At 41.7% G+C, this 26,036-nt stretch overlaps 2 protein-coding genes across 4 annotated transcripts in view; one reads left to right on the top strand and one right to left on the bottom strand.

Annotated features, from left to right (window-relative positions):
- The first annotated feature begins 199 nt into the window (after positions 1 to 199).
- On the top strand, positions 200 to 19,776 carry rgs22 (regulator of G protein signaling 22). Its single transcript, XM_029451222.1, is given in 22 exon segments — positions 200 to 268; positions 350 to 532; positions 662 to 725; positions 1,605 to 2,313; positions 2,499 to 2,660; positions 3,109 to 3,286; positions 3,803 to 3,904; positions 4,093 to 4,194; positions 7,673 to 7,867; positions 8,336 to 8,428; positions 8,713 to 8,742; positions 8,744 to 8,907; positions 9,094 to 9,256; positions 12,167 to 12,331; positions 15,130 to 15,198; positions 15,844 to 16,002; positions 17,063 to 17,242; positions 17,331 to 17,504; positions 17,618 to 17,737; positions 18,033 to 18,129; positions 19,459 to 19,558; positions 19,649 to 19,776. Coding segments are annotated over 21 exon segments (3,276 nt in total). The 3' UTR covers positions 19,557 to 19,558; positions 19,649 to 19,776.
- Positions 19,777 to 19,882: 106 nt separating this feature from the next.
- The window catches only part of vps13b (vacuolar protein sorting 13 homolog B), a 315,620-nt gene continuing 309,466 nt past the window's right edge, over positions 19,883 to 26,036 (bottom strand). For all 3 annotated transcript variants that reach the window (XM_029452593.1, XM_029452595.1, XM_029452594.1), the window contains exons 64-68: positions 25,384 to 25,560; positions 23,272 to 23,374; positions 21,620 to 21,788; positions 21,446 to 21,526; positions 19,883 to 20,958 (exon numbers count right to left, since the gene is read on the bottom strand). In XM_029452593.1, coding sequence (XP_029308453.1) covers positions 20,710 to 20,958; positions 21,446 to 21,526; positions 21,620 to 21,788; positions 23,272 to 23,374; positions 25,384 to 25,560 — 779 coding nt within the window. In that variant the 3' untranslated portion in view covers positions 19,883 to 20,709. The remainder of the gene's footprint in view (positions 20,959 to 21,445; positions 21,527 to 21,619; positions 21,789 to 23,271; positions 23,375 to 25,383; positions 25,561 to 26,036) is intronic.

Genomic DNA, 26,036 nt, shown 5'->3' with positions numbered 1-26,036 from the left:
TTGGTTTTTCTAACAGTTTTACTTTATATTTTTAAGAGCTTCCACATCTTAATGCTGGCAATTTTGTAAGTATATGTTTTTATTATGACATTTCATGATCAATCTGTAACAGCAGTTTGGGTTTTTGCTAAATTTCTATACTTCTATACCTCTTTTAGTTGATTCTCCTTAGAGTAATACTTTTGTATTCATTATCTCCATGCAGGAGAAGTCTCTGGCCTCTGATGATGTATTGGCTCACTTCTTCAATCATTTCTTAAGTTTGCCGGTAAAGTAGTCCTGATGTATAGAAGTAGAATAGTTTTGACTAAACTCATCCACCCTTCTTAAACCCTTACATCTTTTTTAGTCTTTCCCAGAGGCGTTGCAGTACAACCAGGACACTGGGCAGTTTGAGCTGGTGAATGGGGCAGCTGAGTTTGTCTCTAGAAGAATCCAATCAGTCCTGCACCTCAGCAAATCACAACTTCTCACAGGTGATCCCACAGCTGTGTCCAGAACCCCTCCAGTGGACAACCATTACACTATCTGTGTAAGTAGTGAATAAGTCCTATATGTGGAAATCAGTAGTTCGATATATTTGGTTTTGAAGACGAGCAGAACGTCTGTAATGTAGTCTTAGTGGGTTGACTTCAGGAATGCGTCTCCCTGACCTTTGCAGTGCCTGGACAGAGAGCAAGGAATCCAGTGGATCATGAAAGAAAGATTGCCCTTATTCCTTCAAAGTGACTTCTACAATGAATGCAGGTAATACAAGTGTCGGGCATTTGTTTCAGACCTACTACGTGTACAAAACAAATGTAGTTTAACCACCTATACACTGACTGTTTTTTACATCATGTTATTACTACATGTTATTACGTGTTCAGTTTTACTCATTTGGTGTGTCTAATAGCTCATGTAGTTTCTTTCTTGCTGAGCTCTGCTTGCTTGCTTACTTATAATATATAATACTTGCTTACTAACCTAGATTTTAAATATGATCTTCTTCAGTCAGCGGTGACTTTATCACATTATTATGATCTTCATTTCAAAGAATGCGTTCTACAGTGTTTGCAGAGTGTACCGTGCAGTGTGGTTATTGCAAAGCTTTCTTGTGACACTGCCCTTCTTACTGCGTCTTGAGAGAAGCCTGATGGCCACATCCCTGTACAGATCAGAGGACTGACTGACGCTAACTTACAACCTACACATAAAAGCCATGACACAGAAATAACCAGAGCCATGTTTGTTTATTCCATTTATCATAAAGGAATGCTTTTAGAAAACAGTGTATTTGGTGACTGATGGTGCATCATGTTGTTCTGGTCTTTTCCAGACTAGCTAAGTTGTTGTTTCAGTGGAACTCAGCCTTCTGTATCCAGAGGAGGAAAGGAAGTTCAGGTCGAACCACCATCTCAGCGCCACAACTGTGTTTTTCCTGCCAATTTGACAAGAAAAATAAGAAAGCACTGAAGGTTCTAACATGCTCACATTCTCAAGGGAACATTTCAGCAACACAAGGTGCAGTATATACCTGTGAATGTTCACTGAATATACAGTATGTGCAGGCTGAAGTCTAGTTGAAGAGAAGGATTCTTACGTTCTCTTTCCTTACTGTTCAGGGTCAATGGGGATGCTCAACGTCACATGTCTACCCTCTGGCCAGAAGGAACATCTCAACACAAAATGCAGTGAATCCTACAGATGTTTCTCAAGCTGTTCTGAGCCAGAGAACATATGTACCTTTTCCTCTTTTTCTTCCTCCTCTAACCTTAAATGTGGGAAAACCCAAGAACTCCAGAGCTCACAAACAGAATTGAGCATCAACTTCACAGAGGAGCAACATCTTAAAAAGTCCTGTAGCCAGGATTGTTCTGAACTCCAGCTGGAGTACCTGGCTTCCACAGTGGTTAAACAGGTGCTTAACAATGCACTGCACGTGATGGATGGTCAGAGCCAGGCTAACACTTCAGGAGACCAGACACATTGTACCAGCACACACGGATCCTGTGATGGTAAAGTTTGCCGATGTTTGGCCAATGGGGGCACAGCAAGGTTGGGGGGGGAAGAGAAAGTTGGAGAAGGCAATAGGTCGAGAGGAGTGGAAGAAAAGACAGAGTGGTTTAAGAAGAATAGGGGGATGGGGAGTAGAGGCAAAGATCAGGAAAATGTCCATGATATTTGTTGCCATGGTACCTGTTGCCATGGCAAAATACCAGGCTTGGATGAGTTGAAGGAGTTTTTGCGAGGAACGCCAGGAGAGAAGCTGCTTCGTCTCTGGATGGATATAGAGAGACTGAAAGCTACACAGAACAGAGAGCGGAAGAACAGGTAAACATTACAACATAATGAAACCTATTCCGGTGAACTAGACTTGGAGACTGTATATACAAAAGCCAACAGCCAACAGCCTCTGTTTAACGGTCCTGGTTTGATATTGTACTCATAACACTTTGGATGACAACTGCAGCTATAAAAAGAAAAAAGAAAGTAACAAAATGTTGTATTTTAATCAGGTATTTGGTCCTAATGAGGAGCCGGTACCTGCTGAGCAGCAGCCAGAGCAGTCTCAATGTGGAGCTGCTCTCCAGACTGGGACTCACTACCTCCCCCTGCTGGACAGAGGAGAGACTGCACTCAGTTCAGCCCTCTCTCACTGAGTCTCTGCTCTGCTACTGGTGAGATTCACAATTCACAGTTTTCAAGTTCCCTGATGTTAATCATAGATACTGTATTTGTGTGTAAAATGTTTATTTAAAGATTGTGTGAGTCCATACATATAATACAGTAAGGCAATGGCCCTTTACATTTCCTTGTCATATACTGTGAGTTATATCCAAAAATATAGAAAATAATTGTACTGCTGTTTGGACAAAACAAACAAGGTGAAGGTGTCACTTGCTCTGGGTAATGTTGCATTATTTCTCACCACTTTTAGAATTTTTACAAACCAAACAATCGATCAATTCATAGAGAAAATGATCAAGTAAAGGATCAGAATACTTCCTCCGCCACTGGTTATATCCCACATAAGATGGATATAGCACATACTGTTTAGCAGTCTTACTTACATATTTAGGTCTTTTTATAAATGTCCTCGGTAATTCTCTCTCCCTTTCCCCACAGGGTTCCTCGGTTCAAGACGTCCCAGTGTGCTCAGGAAGGGCGTGAAGACTCCCCTTACTTAGAGCTGTGGACAGACTGGTGTCATAGCCCTCTATCAGACGTACAGCTCCACCACAGCCTGCCTCCCCTCCGCTCTGACACCTGCCTGCCACACTCCCCCCATGCTGTCCATACACAGGTAGGAGCATTAGCATATGATATTGTACCACATGTGAAATTAAGCATAGAGACATAGAGACCAGCAACAATGGAGCTCTTACTGTGTGGGCTGTCTAACTTGTACTTTCAGTAGCAGCAGGTGGGATCGGTGGTGAGGCATGTTTGTTGCTATAGTTTTAAGTGAAGATAAAATCATTAGTGGATAAATCAGTTAGTCGATCAATGAAAAACCAGTACCACCTATTTATCAAACAAAATGCCAAATATTAATTTCCAGCTTCTTCTAAGAGAATGTGTGGCATTCCTCTGTTTTTATATGGATATAAATTGATATATCTTTGGATTTTGGACTGTTGGTTGGCTAAAACAAGCAATTTTAGATGTTACCTTGGGCACTGGGAAAGTGTTATGGGAATCTTTCCACATTAGAGAGACTAAATGATGAATCGTTAAACTATCTGTTTAAGCAATAATGAAAATCATTCCATCCGTAGTTTTACTGTCTTCTCTCTCTTCTGTGTATGTATTTCATCAGTTATATTCCAGCAGAAGAATGGAAAAGATGTTACAGGCTCTTTGTGTTGACTCGTGTGCCGGCATGTACTTCACAAACTTCTGCGAACAATCTGGAAACCAGGTACAATAGCAGCTACTGCATTGTTTGCACTTTTATCGTGTGAAGTCCATCGCATGCTATCATGATTGCACATTAAAATGTAATTGCTCTCATATTGTGGTGCAATAACATCTTAAGTTTACACTTTTTTTATTTGACGTGATAAACACAGTCCATGTGACAGTTCTGAGGTTCTGTTTTTGTCTCAGCTGTGGGAGAATGCGGTTAACCTTTGGACTGACCTGCAGCACTACCATGAGCTGTTCTATCAGGACGGACTGCACCCCTACAGAGTACAGAGAGAGGCACAGGTCAGCACATACACACACAAGAGCAACACAAGCTTTCTGCTTACATTTCATTTAGGGTTCTCTACATTCATCTCACACCAACTAATGAGTTAAGAGAAAGTACTGAGCTGTTATCTACTGTCTGGTTTAAACACAGCATGTACACTCCTCATATGTCAAGGTACTGGCATAGATCCCTAATGTGATATTAGTTAAAAGTAATGTCGGCTATTAAACACGGTCACCATGCCGCAATTAAAGAAAAAGGAGAAGGATGCATTTTCTGTCTACAAAACAAGAATTCATAAAGTACTTTCTCTATTTTACAAGTATTTTACAGTCCCCTTCAAAACTATTGGAACAGCGATGCCAATTCCTTTATTTTAGCTTTACACTGAAAACAATTGAGTTTAACATCAAAAGATGAATATGAGTCTTTCAGCTTCTATTTCCAGATCTGTTAAACAACTTAGGAGATAGCATCGTTTTTTTAGGTGAGCAAAAGTATGAAAAGTGAATAATACTTAATATTTAGTTGCAAATCCTTTGCTTGCAATAACTGCATCAAGCCTGCGACTCATTGACATCACCAAACCTTTGCATTCTTTATTTATGATGCCTTCTCAGGCTTTCACCGCAGCCTCTTTCACTTATTGTTTGTTTCGGGGGGTTTCTCCCTTCAGTCCCTCTTTAGCAGGTAAAATGCTCATTAGGGTTCAAGTCTGGAGATTGACTTGGCCAGTCGAAAACCTTCCACTTCTTTCCCCTGGTGAACTCCTTGGTTGTTTTGGCAGTGTGTTTTGGGTCGTTGTCTTGCTGCATGATGAAAGATCTCCCGATCAGTTTGGTTGCATCTCTCTTTGAATTGGCAGACAAAATGTTTCTGTAGACTTCTGAGTTCATGTTGCTGCTGCCATCATGTGTTACATCACCAAAGAAGATCAATGAGCCGTCCCAGAAGAAGCCATGCGAGCCCCAGCCATGACATTACCTCCACCGTGTTTCACAGATGAGCTTGTGTGTTTGGGATCATGAGCAGATCCCTTCTTTCTCCACACGCTAGCCTTTCCATCACTTTGGCAAAGGTTCATCTTTTTCTCATCAGTCCATACAACTTTGTCCCAGAACTTTTGAGCCTCGTCTCTGTACTTTTTGGCAAATTCCAATCTGGCCTTCCTGTTCTTATGAGTGCTCATGAGTGGTTTGCATCTTCTGGTGTAACCTCTGTACTTTTGTTCCCAAAGTCTTCTGCGAACGGTGGATTGTGAAACCTTCACTCCTGCCCTCTGGAGGTTGTTGGTGATGTCACTGACAGTTGTTGTAGAGTTTTTCTTTACAGTTCTCACAATGTTTCTGTCATCAGCTGCTGATGTTTTCCTTGGTCTACCAGTTCGACGTCTGTTGCTCAGTACACCAGTAGTTTCTTTCTTCTTCAGGATATTTAAAATGGTTGTACTGGCTATGGCCAATGTTTGTGCATTGGCTCTGATTGATTTTCCATCTTCTCTCAGTTTCAAAATTGCTTGCTTTTCTCCCATAGACAGGTCTCTGGTCTTCATGTTGGTTACACCTTTAAAGCTATAAATGCAGTCTGTACAGGCAAAGCCCAAAGCAAGCTGAGAGTAGACATTCAGTGCTATTTATTGTTTGATTTATCAATGTAACAGGACATCTGGGCAACAAGAAACACCTGTCAGTCACATGTTCCTATACTTTTGCTCCCTTGAATAAATGGGTGAGTTCAAATAAAAGGTGCTATCTTCTAAGTTGTTTAACAGATCTAGATGTAAATAGAAGCTGAATGACTGATCTTTTTTTTCTCATATTCACCTTTTGATGTCAAACCTAATTGTTTTCAGTGTACAGCAAAAATAAATTGCTGTTCCAATGGTTTTGGAGGGGACTGTAGATGTTGTAAAATGTTAGTCGGTATGTGGCATGACTGTATGAGCGGACTTAAAGTTGAGTCCAGGCTGGTACCTTGTGGCAGTATCTTGGTGCATCTGTCGGGGTTTTCCTCTTATAAAACACTCCCCTTTGGATAACTTAGCAACAAACTATTCCAGACATTAAATTATTCATGATTTTATAACATTTTGCTGCCAAGGCCAACTGTGCAACATCAAACTAATTTCAAGAAATAAAAAATAGTTACATTTGTGTTTTCTGTAGAAAAACACAAGTTATAGCTAGTTTAAAAATCTAATTAAGATGCTTTATACAGAGGAATATAATATCCAGAGAGATGAAGAAGCCACCTGCAGAAAGGACGTCAAGAAAAATCATGACGGTAAATCAAAGTCGCAGCGAGTCAACCAGTAATAAAATACAAAGTCATCAAAAGGAAATGAAATAGAGATTGGGTACAACATCTTCACCCTCTCTGTTACACACACATCTGCTCTTGTTTCTGCTCTAACCTATTCTCCTCTCTGCCCTCTTTACCCCTCACTAAGTGGAGAAATTTAAACGGCCATTAAACCGAGTGAGTTTGCTCTGAGCCAGTCCAGTCACCCAGAGCCACCCTGGACCAGGGAGGACAGCTGAGCGGTCCGGTCCAGAACACCTCACAGTGAAATATTTTTTCCTTCAGTTAACCTTGAGTTCACCAAAGAAATGACATTTAGATGGTCTTTCCATAGTGCAGCGGGCCAAGAGGGTTAAATGAGTGACATTTATGTGGTGTGATGGCAGCGATGATGAGAGATAGTGAGTATAGTGTATGAGAGCACAGAACAATGGTGATGATGGAAGTGATGGTGGCTGTCAAGAGAAATGTTTTTCTGAAGTGATGACAGTTTTATGATCTCTCTCTCTCTCTCTCCTCCTCGCGCTGTCATCTGATTCTCGAGGAGAAAGCGGAGACGCTTCTAAGCGAAGAGAAGGGCAGAGAGGAGAGCGAGACGGAGAGAGAGATAGGAGTCCTCTCTCCTTCTCTCTCTCACAGGGAGATAGCTCGGACTAGAAAGAGTAAGGAGAGAGATAGGAGAGAGAGAGAGAAGAGAAGAGAAGAGAGAGAGAGAGCTAAAAGAGAGAAGAGAGGGAGAGAGAGGGAGAGAGAGATGAGAGCGAGAGAGAGCGATAGATGGAGGAGAGAGCGAGAGAGAGAGCGAGAGAGAGCGAGAGAGCGGAGAGAGAGAGAGAGGAGAGGAGAGAGAGAGAGCGGAGAAGGGGAAGAGCGGGAGAGAGCAGAGAGAGAGAGAGAGCGTTAGGAGGGATCGCGAGAAGAGGAGAGAGAAGAGAGAGAGATAGAGAGAGAGAAGAGGAGAGAGAGAAGAGTCCAAGACGTAGAATCTAGAGATAGAGCGAGAGCCGAGAGAGAGAGAGGAGGATGCTGATAGGAGAGGAGAGCAAGAGATCGATAGCTGAGCTCTCTCTTATCACTCTTCTCTCTATGCTTCTCTTCTCTCTCTATCTCTCCTATCCTCTCTCTCTCTCTCTCTCTCTCTCTCTCTCTCTCTCTCTCTCTCTCTCTCTCTCTCTCCTCTCCTCTCTTCAGCTCCTTTTCTCCACTTATCTCTTCAGCTCAGCCAGGAGGAGTATTGGTGTTGATGAGAAGATCAGAAGGGAGGTGTACGACCAACTGATGCCTGCTTTTGAGGAGCTGTTTGACGAGGTTGAGGAATACACACTGAACATCTTGCTGGAGCCATGGGCACTGCTGCTCAGCCGGGACAAAGAGTCTTTCCAGAAGGTAACTACAGTACATCCACAGTTTAGTTCACTTCCCTTGTATCTGGGGGAAGTAGGCTTCCTTTAGTAAGTCTACAAGAAAAAACTGTGAAAAATATTACAATGTCCTAGAGCATAGGTCGTCAACAGGGGGTCCGCAACCCCCCGTCGCACGGACCTCTTCAAGCCTCTTCTACACAATACATACAGTAGGGGGTCCCTGCTCCACGCTACACCAGTTTGGGGGTCCATGCCCTGAAAAACCCCTGTCCTAGAGCACAATGTGACTACATTGTTTTTTTCCGACCAACAGTCCAAATATTAATAAATACCCCCAAATATTCAATGTAACGTAATACAAGAAACACTGAAAAGAAGCACTTCTCAGGGACCAGAACAAGTCTGACAGTTCTGCTAGGAAAATGACTTGCTCATTAACTTTCATCCGACTGACTAATTGCTTAACAATTGCTTGTGTGTGTGAGTCCAGGTGCTTGTGCAGGATGAGGTGCGTTGTGTGGACAGTCAGGAGTACAGGGAACTCCAGAGTCTGTACGAGGAGTCAGAGAGCCGACTGAAACAGGTCAGTCAGCATCCAGGAGGTCACAGATTTATATAAGGTCCTCAGTTAATAGCCAATAAACACACACCTGTGAGCATAAAACAGCACATGTTCTACAATGTGAATATGGCCTCTATCCAGTATTTATGTATTGCTAAGTAACAATGTGGTTCTCCTCTGGTCCAGGACTATATTACTTGGCGTGAACTTGCCATTTACGATGGTGTCATACTGCGGTGACTTTAGTTATACCACACCTTATTTCTCTTTTTTCTCTCCCTTCTGCTGCCGTGTCTCCTCTACAGGTGGAGTCTGGAGGCGGGGTCCATGTTGTTTCCCTCTCCTGTTCACCCTCCCACTCCCTTCTCAAAGGGCCCCCAGGCGCCTGACTCTTGGACCAGAGTGTCTCCAAATTATCAAGGCTACCGTCTAGGTTCCTTACTTCGTCACCGCCATGAGATCGGGCACTTTATGTCCTTCCTACAGACTCAGGATGCCAGGTGAGCAGTATTACCACAGAGCTTTAATCTGAGAATATTGTCCTTAGTTCACAATTTACCTTAATATGTATCTACAGAATATTTATAACACTGTGCCTCACTTGCAAATATTGCACCATATTCACATGAAAATTAAATGTAGGTGTGAAAATGCACAGGTTGTTCTGAACATGTGTTTTTGCTCAGTATCCATCTGACATGCTGGCTGGATTTGGAGCAGTACAGGAGGACTGCTCAGAAAGACAAGGCTGTCAGACAGGAGAGGTCTTCTCATATTGCAACCAAATACCTCAACATGAAGTACTTCTTTGGCTCTGACAGCCCCGCCACAACAGAGCAACAGAGTGATGTATGTCGCTCAATCATATGATTTAAAAAACAATATGTTCCGTTTTATTTGGAAACTCATTTTACATGTTTTGGTAAAGTCACATCTCTGTTGATATTGAATTATTGTCAACTTCCTGGGGAAGCATTAGACAGCTGGCAGAAACAGGGTGCCTATGACAATCCCAAGATGGGATGTGCGCTCCAGCTGGGGCTCAACATCCAGATTTGATAAACAGAGGCTGCTGCTGCTGCTCTCACACAATTTCCCATCTCCCTTCTTTGGCATCCTGCAGTCTTCATGCTGACAGCTCTGACAGCAGGGTGTTGGTGGGAACTGGGGAATGAGAGGACATGGTTAGAATTAAAACAAGGAGAAGGAAAAGACTGGTTTGGATCCAGAAAGATAAAAAAGACTAGCCCCAGTAACTATGACAGTAGGATGAAATCTCTTCTGACATTTATAGTCTGATATTAAGTTTCTGGATTCTAAGATTACTGCAGGAGGGCATGCTGTGTAGAGCTAGGACGAGTAGATGGGACTCTGAGCGTTGAGCCTGACTTTTTCTTTTGAGACAACAGAGATGGATGCTATGTAGTATTTATTATAAGTTTTTTATATGTGTTATAGGACAGTGGTTCCCAACCTTTTTTGTCTGACTTACCCCCATAGCCCTGTCAGAAAAGTCACATCATAGACATCACCGTGTGTTCATTTGAATTGACTTCAAACTGGTTATTTAACATTATTATTAGTTATATTATAGTTAATATTAAACTAAATGGGCATTTGTATACGAGCACTTGTGGTAAATTCAACCATTTATCCATTCAATTTGGCTACCTATTTGTAATACTTAAACTATGTATCCACAACATTTAGCTAACTATTTAAATGTGTAATAATGTAACTATTTAACAATTTATCCAATACATTCAACGCTAGCTATTTAGCTCATGGCCACTATTTCAAATGTTTATCCGTTGCTTGTAGCTGGCATTAACTGTTTATCTAATACTTAGCTACTTTTATCTATCTAATTTACTTTTAGCTAACTATTTGAAATGTTTATTTATACTTTTAGCTATCTATTTTAAAGTTTACAGATTGGTCTGAACAATTTTTGAAAACTGTTCCCACTTCTCTGCTAGCTGGCTTACTAGTTTTCACACTCTCAATCTCAACAGGCAGTGTTCAAGTTTTCCTTTCAAGCTATTTTTCCACACACCTCCTGGCAGCTGGTAGGCTGGGAATCACTGATGTACGACATATTAAAGTAATGTTCATTCAAGACGTCTGATTCCAAAGCACACTGGGTTAAAGGACCAGTGTTTAGGATTTTTAGGGTTAGGGTTAAGTTTTCGTTATTGTATAATCGCCTCAAACTAAGAATCATTGTTTGTTTGTTAGCTTAGAATGAGCCCTTCATAGCTACATAGAGGGCGTGTCCTGTTCCACAGAGTCAACTTATGTTGCCCCGCAATGTTTCTACAAAAGCCCAGAACAGACAAACCAAACTGTGACTCCAGAAAGGGCTCTTGGCATTTGTACATTACCTGAAGGCCACCATAGTGCTCCGACATGCTTAGGAAGGGAGGGGTGAGCGGTGTGGTATTCAATTGGTTGCAATCTGCAACATCACCTCTAGATGTCACTAAATCTTAGAAACTAGTCCCTTAAATGTACAAAATGTAATTTCCTGCCACTAGGGGGCTCTCAACCAATAACAAAAGACGACGTAGCGGCCCATGGGAGTTTGTCATTGCAGTTTCTCCTGATTAGATTACTTCATTGTTCATCGTTCAGGATATTTTTACTGGGAACAGAATAATCCGCAGAGTTCTCTCCCAAACAAACTGACCCAGTGAGTAAAGCTGGTAAAAACACAAAATGAAGCAGTTTAAAAAAAAAGAATTGTTTCCCCGGTGGTCACACGACAGCGCAGCTACGAGCTAAAGCCTAACGTGTGCTCAGCTTTTTTCTCTAAAAACTAAAACAATGTGGCTTAAAACTGGATTTAAAAGTGGGAAAGGGGACGACGCAGACTAAAATGACAGATTTCTCCAAGTTTGAAAATTGTTGGAAACATTTGAAACACGAATCAGAAAAGTTATATAACATAGGTCTAGTTATTTTTAGACATTTTAATGTGGTAATGTTACATATATCTTTAGGAGACAGACCTACAGTATTCTTGTTGACATGACTCTGGTCCATGACCTTTTTCATTGTTCACCCTCATCTCTTAAATACCATTAAACTAATGCTTATAATGATGCCTTTGAGTGAACATGCCATTCTAGTGCTTCTAACTCTGTAGGATTGATTCTGGCTGCCGCTCCTGCATCTCAGCGTTGGTTCTTGTCTGCGTGAGCGATGTAGAGAGACTGACAGCTTTACTACTTTGGCCCTTCACTCTTTCAATCACTCAGTCATCCAGTCGCAGATTGGCCTCCTTTCATCTGCCGACTCCCAACTCCAATGGCACGACTGGTTCTCATTTCAATAGCCTGTGTGTGAGTGTATGTGTGCATGCATGGTTGTGTGTGTGCATAATGACATGAAAGAAAATATAAAAGAGATATAAATAGGGGAGACATGGCCAGATCGATATGAGGACAGAAAGCAGACAAGGGAGATACAGAGAACAGAGGGATTGTGGGAATGATGAAGAGTGCAGCAGGAGTCAGGAAGTAGAGGATTTTCAGTCGGGTTTCCCACTGCGGGCAGTTTTTTTTCTGGATCTGTCCTCAGATGTTTTTCGCGTTGTTAGATATCTTTTGCATTCATATCAAACACATTTACACACATGCAACCATTTGTCTCTACTGTGTCTTTGACTATGTCCTGCTTATGCTTTATGTGTGTGTGTGTGTGTGTGTGTGTGTGTGTGTGTGTGTGTGTGTGTGTGTGTGTGTGTGTTGTGTGTAGTTATTGCATCTGGCAGGTGGACTGGAACGTCTGAAGCTCGAGTGTCTCTCAGATGTAGTCGTTGTGGAGATCCAAGCCGTCATCAGGAGTCACATTGAGAAGAACTGGCTGCCTCTGTTTCTGTCCACAGCTGAGTTCACAGAGCGAGCAAAAAGCGAACCAAAGGTTTACATCCTGATTTTTAACACAAACACAACTTAAAACACAACGTAGTCTTAGAACAGAAGTTACGTGAAGCACATAAAGAAATAGTTTGGCTTTTTTAGAGTTAAATGAGAATATTGATGCCACTCCTCATGTCTTTCTGTCCGATGTAGGGCCACAGTCAATTAGCCTAGCTTAGCATAAAGACTGGAAACAGAGAAACTCTCTTTTTCCAAAGATAACACAATCTGTCTCCCGGCATTTTTATAGATCACCAATTAATATTTTGTATCTTGCTGTAATCCGTACAAATAACACTGTTTTTAAAAGGACACGTTGTGGTTATATGCTGGAACATTTCTTATGCTGCGTTCCGGTCAAAGTTGCAGGTTCGAATTTCCCAGTTTAAATTCTTCCGACCTCCAAGTGTTCCAGGTACATGACACAAAACGTAAATAAAGAAAAAAACACGGCTGTGCATGCAGCCCACTTTGCATGGATGTACAGCACTATAGGAGCATCTTTCTAATTCATGCAGCACCTTCCTAGTCTTCCGACGACTCAAAGCACTTTACACAACATGCCAGCATTCACACGCATTAGTGCACAAGGTGCCAAACTGCTCTTCAACTAATGTAATGCACATTCACACACAGACACACATCGATGGCGATGCCTTCAGGAGCAATTGGTGTTCAGTATCTTCAGATCTTGCAATTAGTGGAAGACCCGGTCTACCTCCTGAGCCACAGCCGCTCCTGTAGCTGTATTAGGCTTCTACCACAGGAACTTGTGCGCTTTAGAATAATTAAAAAGATAGCCGTTTTATTGAAAACATAACTGACATAAACATATGTTAATTGTTAACTGTGTTCCCCTCTAGCTACATCGGTAGGTAATCTGCAAAAGTCACTAAAGGTTCCATATTTCCTAATGTTTTCACATTTCTGGGGACATTATTAACGTTATTTCGAATAACTTTTGTGCAGAGTAAATAAAGATATGTCCCAAAATGACAAATTTTATGTAGTTCTAAAGTACTTCAATTAGAAACTGTTTGTACATAACCAAACATAAAAATGCTTCTTCAGGAGGTGAGCGTTTTCTAAACTCCCAGTGAAATGTATCTATGTTCGAGGGTATCAGGTGGTTAGTGGACACACACACACACACACACACACACACACACACACACACACACACACACACACACACACACACACACACACACGTGTAGATCAGGTAAAGGCTGAATACTGTTGACTTTAACCTACAATTGAAAATAATTCAGTTCTTTCTCATTAATGATTGTACTTTACCCAAACCAAAGTTTACAAAACAGCATGTAAAACGAGCAGTATCTTTCTGCTGCTGTGTCTTGTTGTTCATTATTAACACACAGCCAGTTAACCAATAGGCTCCCAGTGAGACTAGTGGCAGCTGTGAAACCTATAACTGCTTAAAGGCATCAGTGAATAAGTCATTATAGGTCAGACACCCTCGACTGCTTGTGAACCTTTTATGCTGCCGTCACTTCACTTTGGAAAAGCAACATATTATTTGAGGATTAAAAGCAATGATCTTGAGGTTTCAATTTGTTCCAAATTGTTTAAATCCATAGCTTTTATAACTATTCTCAACCTTTTTAGACAAAACACATGGCTTTTTATTGAGCAGGATATTTGACATGGGCAGAAATAATTAACCATAATGCCTCACTAAAGCCTTTTTAGTTTTTGATTATTTTAGTTGTAAATATGGCATAAATTAGCAAGGTTGTGATTTCTTTAAACTTTTGTTTATTTTGGATGTTCAACATTAGATCCTATGATAAGTCTATAATAACTGTGTAGCCAAAACACAGACCTCAGATCCTTAAGGACAAAATGTCCCCATTGAAACCGCAATGTTTGATCCCACGGCCATAACATCATAAAATCTTTTATTCTATTATACCAGGCTTTCATGTAGAGCCCTGGCTTCAAAATTGTAGCTTTAAAATTTCCCACCAGATTGATCAAGTGTTTGCACTATGGGCCATAAGAAACAACAGTGTGCAAACAAACTGGCATTTAAAGGGTTACATGTTTTCCTTATTAATTCTAAAAAAAACCTTAATTTAACTTGGTGAATGTGGAAAATGATATTAATATCTCATTTTATAGTAGTTTTTTGATGCAGACCTTTTTGTCCTCCAAGGACATCAGAGCAACTTTGTAAAAGTGAGGCAAGGGTAATTATGTTGTTTTGTTTTTTACCAATGATTGATCATTTCTTACAGTGGTCTCCAAAAATGGAAGAAATGTAGGACCAATGCAAACCTTGCATACTTTTTATTTATTGTATTTGTAATAACAGCATTAGATTCCTGCTTTGAGGGTGGACAGAGATACGATGTGAGTCACTGTCCAGTGCTCTCTCAGGTTGCCTCATCAGGTGGTAACACGTAAACCTCAGATTCTGCAGCTCTGCCTCATTATGTTATCAAGTTTTCCATGTTTGGTAACACAGATCCTCTCATTAAGTAATGAGAGGTAGACGTAGTTTAGCGTTACACTCTGGAGGAGACGAGTGGAAGTGGAAAAGACAAACCGACAGAGGAGGATGGAGGAGACGGATGACATCAGAGAGCTAAAGATCTCTCTTACAGGAGATTGGAGGAATAAGATCAGAGGGAAGGTTAAAGGTAAAAGAGAAGGGAGAGCTTCAGTTACTGCCACTGACAAAGAGCAGCAGAGTGCAGAGCGGAGAGATTTGAGATGTGTTCAGTGTCTCAATCTTTGACTTTTAAACTGAGTCTGTGTGTTTCTGTGTGGTAGCCCCAAGCAGCAGACAGGATCTCACAGCACGTCTACCGTCGATGCAGAACGAGGAGAGAAGCCTGGAAGGTAAGGAGAAATCCTCTGGGGAGGCTGGATATTTTGAATGGAGAGAAAAAAGGCATGTCCTGGCCTGAAAGTGTGTGTGATTTAGTTCATGACTTGGCTTCAAGCACTGGCTTTGTCAAACACCATTTTGGCCTTGTGGTTAGTTTTCCCAAATTGGATCCAGGATAAATAAGATTAAAGCATCAGCATTACTAACCTTCCTTTAATAGTGTTGGGAGTGTTTTCCATGCAGCTCGGTTCCCCTCCTCTCATCTCAGCAACACAGCAGAACACGGATATAAAACATGAGCATTTCACATTTCAAGCAGGATGATTACAGGAAGTACTTTTCATACATGATTGTGACTTTATGATAATTTTCTCATCATTGGCAAAGAGCAGGTTTTCTGAATAAAGGAGAGTATCATTACCTCAGTTTTCTGTGAGCTCATTGGTCTTTGTATTTACATAGATCTTTCCTGCTATTGTTCAGGAGCACACTGTACAGTATCTTTTACACTGTACACATTTAAAAGACTTTGTCATAATGTTTACACATGAGTAGGTGATTCTATGTATTTAATCTATCCCTGAGGGAATTTTAAATAAGGTTTAGCTAACAGTTTCCTTACAAACATATTATTCCTCCGCTGTGTGTCCCTGCAGGCCGAGGGCTTGTGGATGAGTTCCTCCAAAGAGATCCTGCTGTTCCGACGGATCCTACTCAACCCCGACACTTGTATGAAGTTCCAGCACTTTGTCTCTCTGAAAGGAGACTTTCTAGAAAATGATGTGCTCTTCTGGCTGGAGGTGCAGAGATACAAGGTAAAAGAAGGAACATACCTCCAGGATGATGCTGGTGCTGGTAACTCACATGGTGTGCCTGCTGCATCATCTGGACTGAGATCCACTTTCTCTCATCTTTCCTGTGTTCCTACACATTAACTAAGGAAGGAAATCGAAAAGTAATCTAAGGAATGCTTTAAGTCTTCCATTTGTTTAAGCTTCACTCACATGTATCTGCTGAAGGGGGGAAGTTTCTCTGTGCTCACCTTAAATCTTAGTTTAGCACTTGAGCAGGATTCGTGACATCACAACTACCGGTAGTTACGAGCTCATTGTGGTCCAACATGCAACTTACACAAGTGTCATGTGGAAAGTGGAAACGTTCACTGAGAATGGACTTTAAATCTTGTGTCCAGCAGTTGAACTGTTGCTTGATTACTTAATTAAATTACTGAATTAATATTTGCATATTCATAGGTTCTGGAGAAGGAAGAGACGTATGTTTAAGAATGTTAACGAGGTAAACTTGTTTTTGTGGAAAAGCTATATCAGACAGTCATTATTTAGTGTAGTGTCAGTCTTACAATCTGCTGATACTGATGGTATCTTTATGCTAAATGTCAAGGCCCCTGAAAACTTGGTTTCACTTGTATTAGAATGAATAAATAAGAGAACGACATCTCTATAACATTACATATTCATGACTAAAAAAGCAACACAATTACTACTCATAAACTCCAGGACTACGTGGATGTGATTTGATCAGATTTGATTGACAGTGACGTGGAAACAAAAAAGCAAACGGCAACAAACCGTCATTAGATTTTGATTTAAATGTATTGTACAGAAGTATGTGACATCAACCTTTTCCATCTGAGACCAACTTCAAACCCATGAGAAGAGCACAGAGAAAGACACAAATACAGAAAATAAATCTTTTAATTCTTATTGTGAGCAGCAAATAGAGAAACTATGGGGTCTCTAACCCTGTAGCTGTCCTCTGTCAACACAAACACGTCCTCTCCATGTCAGGAGCAGTGGAAACTTGTTCCTACTACACATTTCATTTCTCCCCTGTCCCTTGTCTTCCTGTGTGCAGGACCTCTGTCACTCCCACAGTGACGAGGCCACCATCCAGCAGAAGATCTCCACCATCTTAAACTGTTTTATCAACTCCTCCATGCCCCCCGCTCTGCAGATAGACATCCCTTCTGAACAGGCCCAGCACGTTCTGGAGAAACGCCACGAGCTGGGTCCTTACATCTTCAGAGAGGCACAGGTAGTGTGTGTGTGCCTCAGAGTATGCTTTGTGTTGTATTCTTCCGGTATGCAGGCAGCATATGTGTGCCTTTTCTCTGTGTATGTAGATGTCAGTGTTCAGTGCATTGCTGAAGGTTTGGCCCGAGTTCCAAGAGCTGAGCAGCAGCGTCCAAGAGGAGCAGCTTCTTCCTCTACTGCAGGAGAAACGAGTCGAACACAGAGCCAGAGTACGGAGACAGAAGAGAAAAGAGGAGGAGGAGGAAGAGAGGAGCAGAGCTCAGGTACTGAGAGGATAAAGAATGATACAAATGTGATTATACAACCTCTAATACTACTGTAATAGTGTTGAGAAAAGGCAAGTTAAAACTGATTCAGTCTGACCTCTCATGTGCAGGAAGAGCTGGAGAGGCCAGAGTCCAGTTCTAAAGAGGAGGAAGACGATGTGGAAGAAGATGAAGAAGGAAGAAATGGAAACAGAACACAGAGCAGAGTGCTGCTGACTCCCATACAGCCGGTAAGGTTGTTCCTAATGGGGAAACATAACATGTAGAGATGAAGATGTTTGTTTAAAATGTTTCATATGAAGGAAGCCAAACCAAATTAAATAATTTCCTTTTGATAGCTATCTGAAAGCACAACATATTAAAATACAAACTGCAGCGATGAAGATAAACTCGATGACAGCATGAAGTCCGAACAAGACCTCATCAGTTCTAACCACAGACTATAAAAGAGAAACTCGATCGCCTAATTGAAGCACTTTTGTAATCACGTTAGATTTGACCGGATTTCTGGAAATGTTCCCTCAGTTGTCGTGGTCCTACTCCAAGTACATGGCAGCTCTGAGGAGAGAGGAGGTGCTGCTGAGGAGACAGAGTCAGCCGGGAGCCTCGTTCTTAGCCTCAGGTACACACGCACACATGCACACACACACACACTTTGATGCCTTTGCCTCCCAGGGCTCAGTAAAACTCCCATATCCAACACTTTCAACTACTCTGAGCTACTAGTCAGACTAAATGCAGGAAACCATAATGCTGAAATGACATTTAGCCGTTCCCACAGTAAAATCCAAGCACAATTTCCAAGGCTCCTATACTACCTGGCAGTCCAAGCCAAAGCATTGTCAAACCAACCACATGTCAGAACTGTCTCGTTATGTAGAACTCTGGCCAAATCAGCCACTTCAGCCTGTCCATTAAGTGTCAATGTTCTGTGCAGTTCTGAGCCCACACTGCATGGACGCGTAAATGAAGCGTGATGCTAACGCAGGAGTTACAGTTCATAGTGAATGAGCACCAAAGGAAACGAATTACAGTGTAAATAGTGTTTTAATGGGATGGTAGAGCGGAGAAATACTGTTCGGAACACAGATGGAGATCATCACTGAGTTCTGCATGGTAGAGGGCCTGGGTCCACACAGTTGAGCTGGGAGCCGTTTGTACAGTATTAACATTAATGTATCTGCACACTTTAAAGGTCCAGTGTGTTAGATTTATGGGAATCCATTAGCATTAGTTTACATTAGTGTATAATCATCTGAAACTAAGAATCGTTAGCTTAAAATGAAACTGGTCCACTATGTTGTAAACAGACAGCATACTCCGGGTCTGACAAGTGAAGCCAATGTGGAAGTGCCTTAAACCTGAGTTATTTGTACTGGCCAGCAGGGGGCGACTCCACTGGCTGCAAATTGAAGTCAGATTGTATAGAAGTCTCTGAGAAAATGACCCTTCTTCTCAATTAATTTATTAGCTCAGTAAACATTCTCCTAATGAGTTCATGTTCTCAATCACTAGTTTCAAGAGTTCTTCAGTACAGCGTGATGGTCATTTTGTCATTTTGTCATTTATGGTCCGATAAATCAGTGTATGCTTTGGATCGTGGCTACCTTGTGATTGACAGGTCCCTTCCACGATGTTGTCCGGTCTGGGCGCTCTCGTGTGTTTAGTGTTCGGTTGTACTTGGGCAGTTGCCCAGAACAGACACGCAGAACTCTGGTACAAGAAAGGCTTTCGTCTTTTTACGTTACCTGAATTCCACCGTAGGTTCTTCTACAACTTGGAAATGTGGGTGAGCTGAGGGGTGTTCAGTTCACTCACCACTAAATCCTACACACTGGTAATTTAAGGCAAACATAACCGTTTTTACTCTCTGTAAAAACAGCAGTTAACAATATGTTCAGAGACTGTATACGAGCAGATGTTTTATCCCGTGTCATTCATGTGTCTGCAGACTCCTCATCTGACTGCAGTGTCAAGTCGGCACACAGTAAACATAGCCGCCAGCAGCCCTCATGTCGCTCCTCCACAGCGGACATTAAACAGATATAACAGTAAGTGAGGAGTGAAACAACAAGACATGAACACAAACAAAGCAGTTGCTTTGCCTCTCAAGTATAACTGGCTCTCATGTTTTACTGCAGGGGGTGTGAGAGCCTGCAACATGAAATGAAACCAATGTGGAAGAAGTGCCTCACAACTGGGACACAAACAGACCAGGGTGCTGTTCTCAGAGCTGCTACTGATATCTGGATGAGGCTGGGTTTACATGTGATGGAAGAATATTAGCTTGAACCCGGTGTGACTAACTCTACTAACTAAATCTCGCCTTCAAAGTTAACTTCTTACATAGTATGCAATGATAAAATAACACTTAATCATTTAGAATGTTTTTATTAAAATGATTCTCTATCAATATATTATCCATTTACATACATTACAGACATTAGACGTCTTACACAGAGCTCATGGCACAACAATATAAAAGGCAACAATGACAACATGTTTGCATCATGAGGAGTTGGCAGCCACGTAAAGTTACAAAGAACAGTGTTATTGTCAAACAAGTATTTAACATCTATAAAAACATTTTGGTTGACAGCTGGGCTCTCTAACGTCCATCAACATGTATATAATATTGCACTTAACATTGGCATGAGACAGTCACTACACGGAGAATGTAAACACTAAGAGCTTATTCTGCAGAGTGAAACTTAACACACTAGTTGTGTACTGTGCATTTCTATCTGCAACACTGCAGGTTTCACACTGACAGAATGAGCCCAGATTTAAAGTTGGAAGAGAACACACTGTTGGTCCATCAAAGGTTAAAGTTGACAACTCTTATTTGTTTTAGTGTTCAGTATACTGTAGTATGAGCTCTGAGTATAACACATGTGATAACTTCCATGTGTTTCTGTGATTAAAACTGATTTTAATCCCTCTGCGGCGACTTTCTTTTGTGCATCAGTAAAAAAGATATCTTCCAAAGGCAATTCCTAAGAATTCTCTACATCCCTAAGGTATGACAAACCAGGTGGACTTACTTTAACAAAAAAAATTCTTCTTTTAAGTTAACATGTGTTTTGCATAAATGGGTAGTACTTTTCAGAGCCAAAGTACAGGAACAGTGTATTTCTTTTAAGGCTTAATTTGGAACAAAAAGGTCTGATCTTTTTTGGTAGCAAAACTCCACAGATGTGTGTTAGGGGAATCCCATGCATAAGGCTTTATTCTTCACCATAGTGAACTTGCTGACGAACACCTTGGCGAAGGCCGGATCCACCAGATAGCGGTAAGACTTGGTGACAGAGGGCGGGGGCTCGGCGAGCGACACTGGGAGCTGCAGCTGCAGAGAGGCAGTGGAGGGGGACAGGAAGTGGGAGGCTCGCACCACGTAATCCACCAAGCGCCGGTACTGCTGCTCTGACAGACGCTCACGTACACCGTCGCCCTGAGGGAGGACAGACACATGATCACCTTCACTAATGCTGTTCAAGCTGCTGCCATCAAGAACACATGACGGTATGTCGTCAGGCCAACCAAAAACTACAGCGGCTAAATTCATCAGACAGAAAGGAGGTAGTGAAAATAAAGTATTATTAAGTTATGTGTAAGAATAATTTTATGTAAAAGTAACACACTCCAGATTCTCAGTTAACTGTAAAAGAAAAACATTTGCTCAGCCAAGATGCATTCCTCTGGAGGCAATTAGACTTCAGAATAAAAATGGAGATACAAAAAGTTGAGAAAAGCATTTCAATTAAATGATTTGTATCAAAAAAATAGTAAAACTACTATAGCATCTCTCCCTGGCTATCTGTAGATGTGATACAGCCAGTGTAAGCAGTGATTTAAGGTTTCTTTCTTCGTTGATGTCCACATCAAAATATCGTTTCCCACCATGTGCAGCTCGGTTACTTTGATCTTCAGAGTCTCACCTCTGTGTCACTGGCTACTGTCTGCTGCTGTAAGGTGAGGGTGAGCTGGCTCTGCTGCCCTGGCTCCTGCTGACACTCCACCTGCAGAGGACAGGAGGGTTAACCTTCACAGCAACACAGCTAAAGAAAGCTTCATTTGACTGCACCAGGAGCTGCTTTCAGTTAGTCCCTTACCTCTGTGATGGGGAAGGCCTGCTGCTGGGTGTCCTCACTGAGGCTGACCACAAACAGCACCTCAGACGTGAGGAGCAGACAGCCAGCATGCTCCTGACCTGACCCACTCACAATGGTCACCTCCAGGGCCATGTGGAGCTCCGGCCGCCCCAGAGACTGGAGCATCTTCCTGTGGTCAGAGAGCAGAGCAAAGACATTATAAACAAGTTATGACGCATAATACGCTATTTAAAAGAGAAAGGCTTTGTAGTTTTATGCTTAATAAACACTATTAAAGGCAGTCACTACACACACATTACTTGTGCGTGCATGGATTATGTGCGTCCACATACACACACATTAATGGCAGGCCTCCTTTAGATATACACTTTTCCTAAAAACACAAGACCACACACGGTGCCCAACTCACCTCAACACACACAAACATGCATACGTGTCTATATACATCCTGCAATTTACATTTCTACATGTTCTCCGTGTGGCTCCTATTACACACGTTCGATGTGTGTGCAGACACTGAAGTCTTCAGTCATGTTTCTCTGACAGTGTGTTTACTTTGGAAGGCAGGTGTTCAAATTGCAGAACAGATGTTGAAGCAGCCGCAGTAGGGACAGTTTGGTTCTGTTCAGTGTTACTCTGCTCAAACAGTCTGACCCCTCAAGTGTCTGGGCTACCTGCAGTAGTAACAATAATTGATGGATGCGTGATGGAAACCAGTTTGACTGCAATGCAGCATGAATAAAACCACAGGGGAGCATTATCTCAGCATCCATGTGTTTGTATCTTTATTTCATCTTCCTCTAACATTAGCACAGCACACTGCTAACCCCTCGGGTGATGACAACTAAAGTTGAATGTCCTAAAGAAATATTGTATCTAAGATTTGGCCTTTTTCCTCATGGCAGTTGATAGTGGACACAGAATGCTATTAGAAGTAAATGTTTGATAGCTATGGAAACCAAAATAAATTGTGGAACATTTGTTATAAGATGCTATAAAGGCTTTCTACAGCTCCTGATAACCTTCTGGAGACACTTCTACATTTTTATGATAATATTAAGTGTTCCACTGAGAGAAAACACTGGAATCTTTGGCACACTCAGACCTGATGCAGTGCTGTCCATACCACTGCCACATGTTTTACAACGCAGGACCCAAAGGCAACCTTCTGCTTGGCACAACAAGCAACCTTTTTAAACTGAATCTCTCCCAAATTCCAAACCCTTCCAGCACACAGAGGAAGGTGTTCCTCCATCTGATGGCTCCGGGAAACATCTCTGGATAAACTCATAGTTAAACAACAAGAACAATTTCTAGCTAGCGGCTTTGGCAGAGTGCTTATAAAAACCTTTTAACATGGCTCGATGAGAACAAGGGAGGGCAGGCTGGCTACCATGTGTGGGATCAAGGTCAAACATTTTTCCAGACCCTTTTTTTTGGAAAGTGGGTAATGAACCCTCCAAGGATTCTTTTTTTTTTAAAACAAGACAGCAAAAAATGATGAGAGGTAAAGGGGAGAAAAAGAACAGCAGATCCTGGAGAGAGTCCAAGAAAAGCAAAGGCGAGAACACATGTCCCACTTCTAACGAATAGCTGGACAAAAGTTAAGGAGGAGCCTGCAGGAAGAATGAAGGGCTGGGAATGGGTCATACCAGACATATTTAAGATGGCTGTTCGGGGCCTGAGCAGACTTCTCCTCTGTAGGCAGGTACAGCTGTTTAGGAAGCTGCCACAGTCCTGCTCCATGAAGGATCCCTTGAGAAGAGACACACGTAAAGACGGTAAGCATCGGCAGGACTCACAGGGAACCTTTGTGTCCTGTGTTTGACAGTGTTGTGCAGACTGGAGCCATTCTCACTTAAATCTATAAGCTTAAAACTATAAGCCCATAAAATTAGACATTTGAAAAAGAGAGTTTCTGTGAATGTGCATTATTACAAATGTTCATTTGATAATAACAAACACAAATACAGTAGTGGAAGAAGTATTCACATCTTTTACTTGATGTAAAAGCAGTAATACCACAATGTACAATTCTGTTACAGACTGCATTCAACACCTTACTTAAGTAATAGTACAAAAGTATTAGCATACAAGTACAAAAGTAAAAGTACTCATTATGAAGAATTTGTTTTATTATCAGATTATAATGATTGATGCATTAATGTGCATATCACTGTAATGTTGCAGCTGGTTACCTAATATACATATATAATATATGCTAGGTAGCCTAATCTAGAAGAATACATCATCATTTATTCGTTGTTTATATCTTTGCATTATTGATTGGAATCTGGAAAGTAACTAGTAACTTAAGTTATCCAAAGAATGTAATGAAGTAAATAGTACAATGTTTGGCTGCGAGATGTAGAGGAGTAGTAATAAAATTAACATAAATGGAAACACTACAAGTACAAGTACTTCTGTACTTAAGTACAGTACTTGAGTAAATGTATTTAGTTACATTCCACCACTGCAGACATCAAAACACATGTTTAGCATGGCTCTGTGTGTACATGTCAGCGTGAGTTCATAACCCATGTGTGTGTGGTCAGTTTGCCTTCATCCCGCTCTAGCTGTCAGCAGAGCAGCGGCAGCGGGCCAGTGAAGTCATCAAGTAGTTAAAACGGAGCCATAAAGAACACAGTGAGATCCATTAATGATGTCACTGCCCTGCTACTCTGCAATGCTGCTCAACTCTGTGTGTGTGTGTGTGTGTGTGTGTGTGTGTGTGTGTGTGTGTGTGTGTGTGTGTGTGTGTATCATGTATTTCATAAGACAGGATGGAGTGTGACAGAATTCTGCATATATTAGAAGACACAGATTTTTTCTGTGTCTGCTGTCAGAGTGTGGATGCTGCTGGTCGGTGTGTCCTGCAGCTTGTGCACTCACGAGCATCCACGTACGTGTGTGTGTGTGTGCGTGTGTGTGTGTGTGTGTGTGTTGTGCTGAGCTCAGAGGGTCAGGTAGATCAGAGCCAGACCCTGGGGAGTCATTATTCTTACACAGAGCTGTTAGCCTCGTTGGTAGTTTATGCGCTGTAACTAAGAGCTGTTAGTGCCAACACCCCCCCCTCCCCTCCTCACACCCCCCTCCCATCTTCTACCACCAATAAAACACAAACTAACGCAAAAGACTTTACTTGAATATGTATATATGTAAGTGTTAGTGCATGTATGTCTATCAGCAGTTCTCTATAAGGTCCTGCACTACTGAAGGCAGGACCTAATAAACACTTGTGGCTGGAGCCACGAGGACAGAAGGGGGAAATTGTCCATCTACTGATGGATTTATGACACACACAAACTCTAATTCATATGTGTGTTTATTGGCATATCGTTGCCTAAGGGTCCTTGGAAAGGAAGACATATTTGTTGAGTTGTGTGAAATACATGTGGGACCTCGCTACCAAATCTCTCATTACACTTCACTTCAATGCTGTGCCACAGTGCTGATGTGCTCCTGTGTTTCCTGTGCTTGATGTTTCCACACAAAATGATGGAGCTCTTTGCCCGACATAACATAAAAAACATTTTCATCAGTTGATATAGAATTGGTTAGTCATGTCTGTGTTGTTCACAATGAGATTTATGTTGTGATTATGCTTTCATTTGTCTGTGTTTGGAAAACACAGGAAAAGGAATGAGGCTATTATATCAATACAACTAATCAGGCTTTAATGAGCATAACTTCAATCACTGAAATAGGTTTCTGAAAAAACACAAAAAGCAAAATGCTGTTATCTTTGACCATCCTGAGCTCACCGTATCCTGTCTGGGACACCAGCTCAGCTGCTCCTCCGATGGGCTTGGTGAAAACCCCCACAATGCCTTTCCCCACTCCAGAGATGACCCCTTTGGCCTTGCTACCAGCTGAGCTCTGCGTCTCCCAGTTCTTTTGGAAGTTCTGCATGGGCTGGTCCACGATGCCTGCTATTGCTCCTGAAAGAACAAAGTTGTTTTATTATTGGGCTTTGTTCCATAAATACTGAATGAGAGACTTACAGTTACAAAGTATATAATGCAAATAGAATTTAAAACATCAGTGATTTTCAACAAGACATGGGAAACAGAGTTAGACATTCAGATTCCAAAGTGGGACTCACGCAGGAATTCAGAAATGCTTTTGCCCTACAGGAAATATCTGACCCTTCATTGTATGTATGACACAGATGTTGTGATGGACAGTGCATATCAGGAATTATAATCCACTGTAACCCAGAGAGATGCAGACAGCTGTTTGGTTTCAGTGATGATATGCTCCGTGTGTCTTGAGGCTTGAGTTTTACTGCCCTCTGGGTGTTTACCGAGTCCCTGCTGTGCTGTCTGCACTGCTCCGTCTCATAGCTCTCTGGAACTGTGCACACCAGTGTGTGCTTATGCAATGTGAAATGAAATATGTGTGGGCCGAACATGTT

Source organism: Cottoperca gobio, chromosome 16 (assembly GCF_900634415.1).
Source record: "Cottoperca gobio chromosome 16, fCotGob3.1, whole genome shotgun sequence".
Taxonomy (NCBI): domain Eukaryota; kingdom Metazoa; phylum Chordata; class Actinopteri; order Perciformes; family Bovichtidae; genus Cottoperca; species Cottoperca gobio.
Note: the sequence above shows the minus strand (reverse complement) of the source record. Positions and strands in the feature narration are given on the sequence as shown.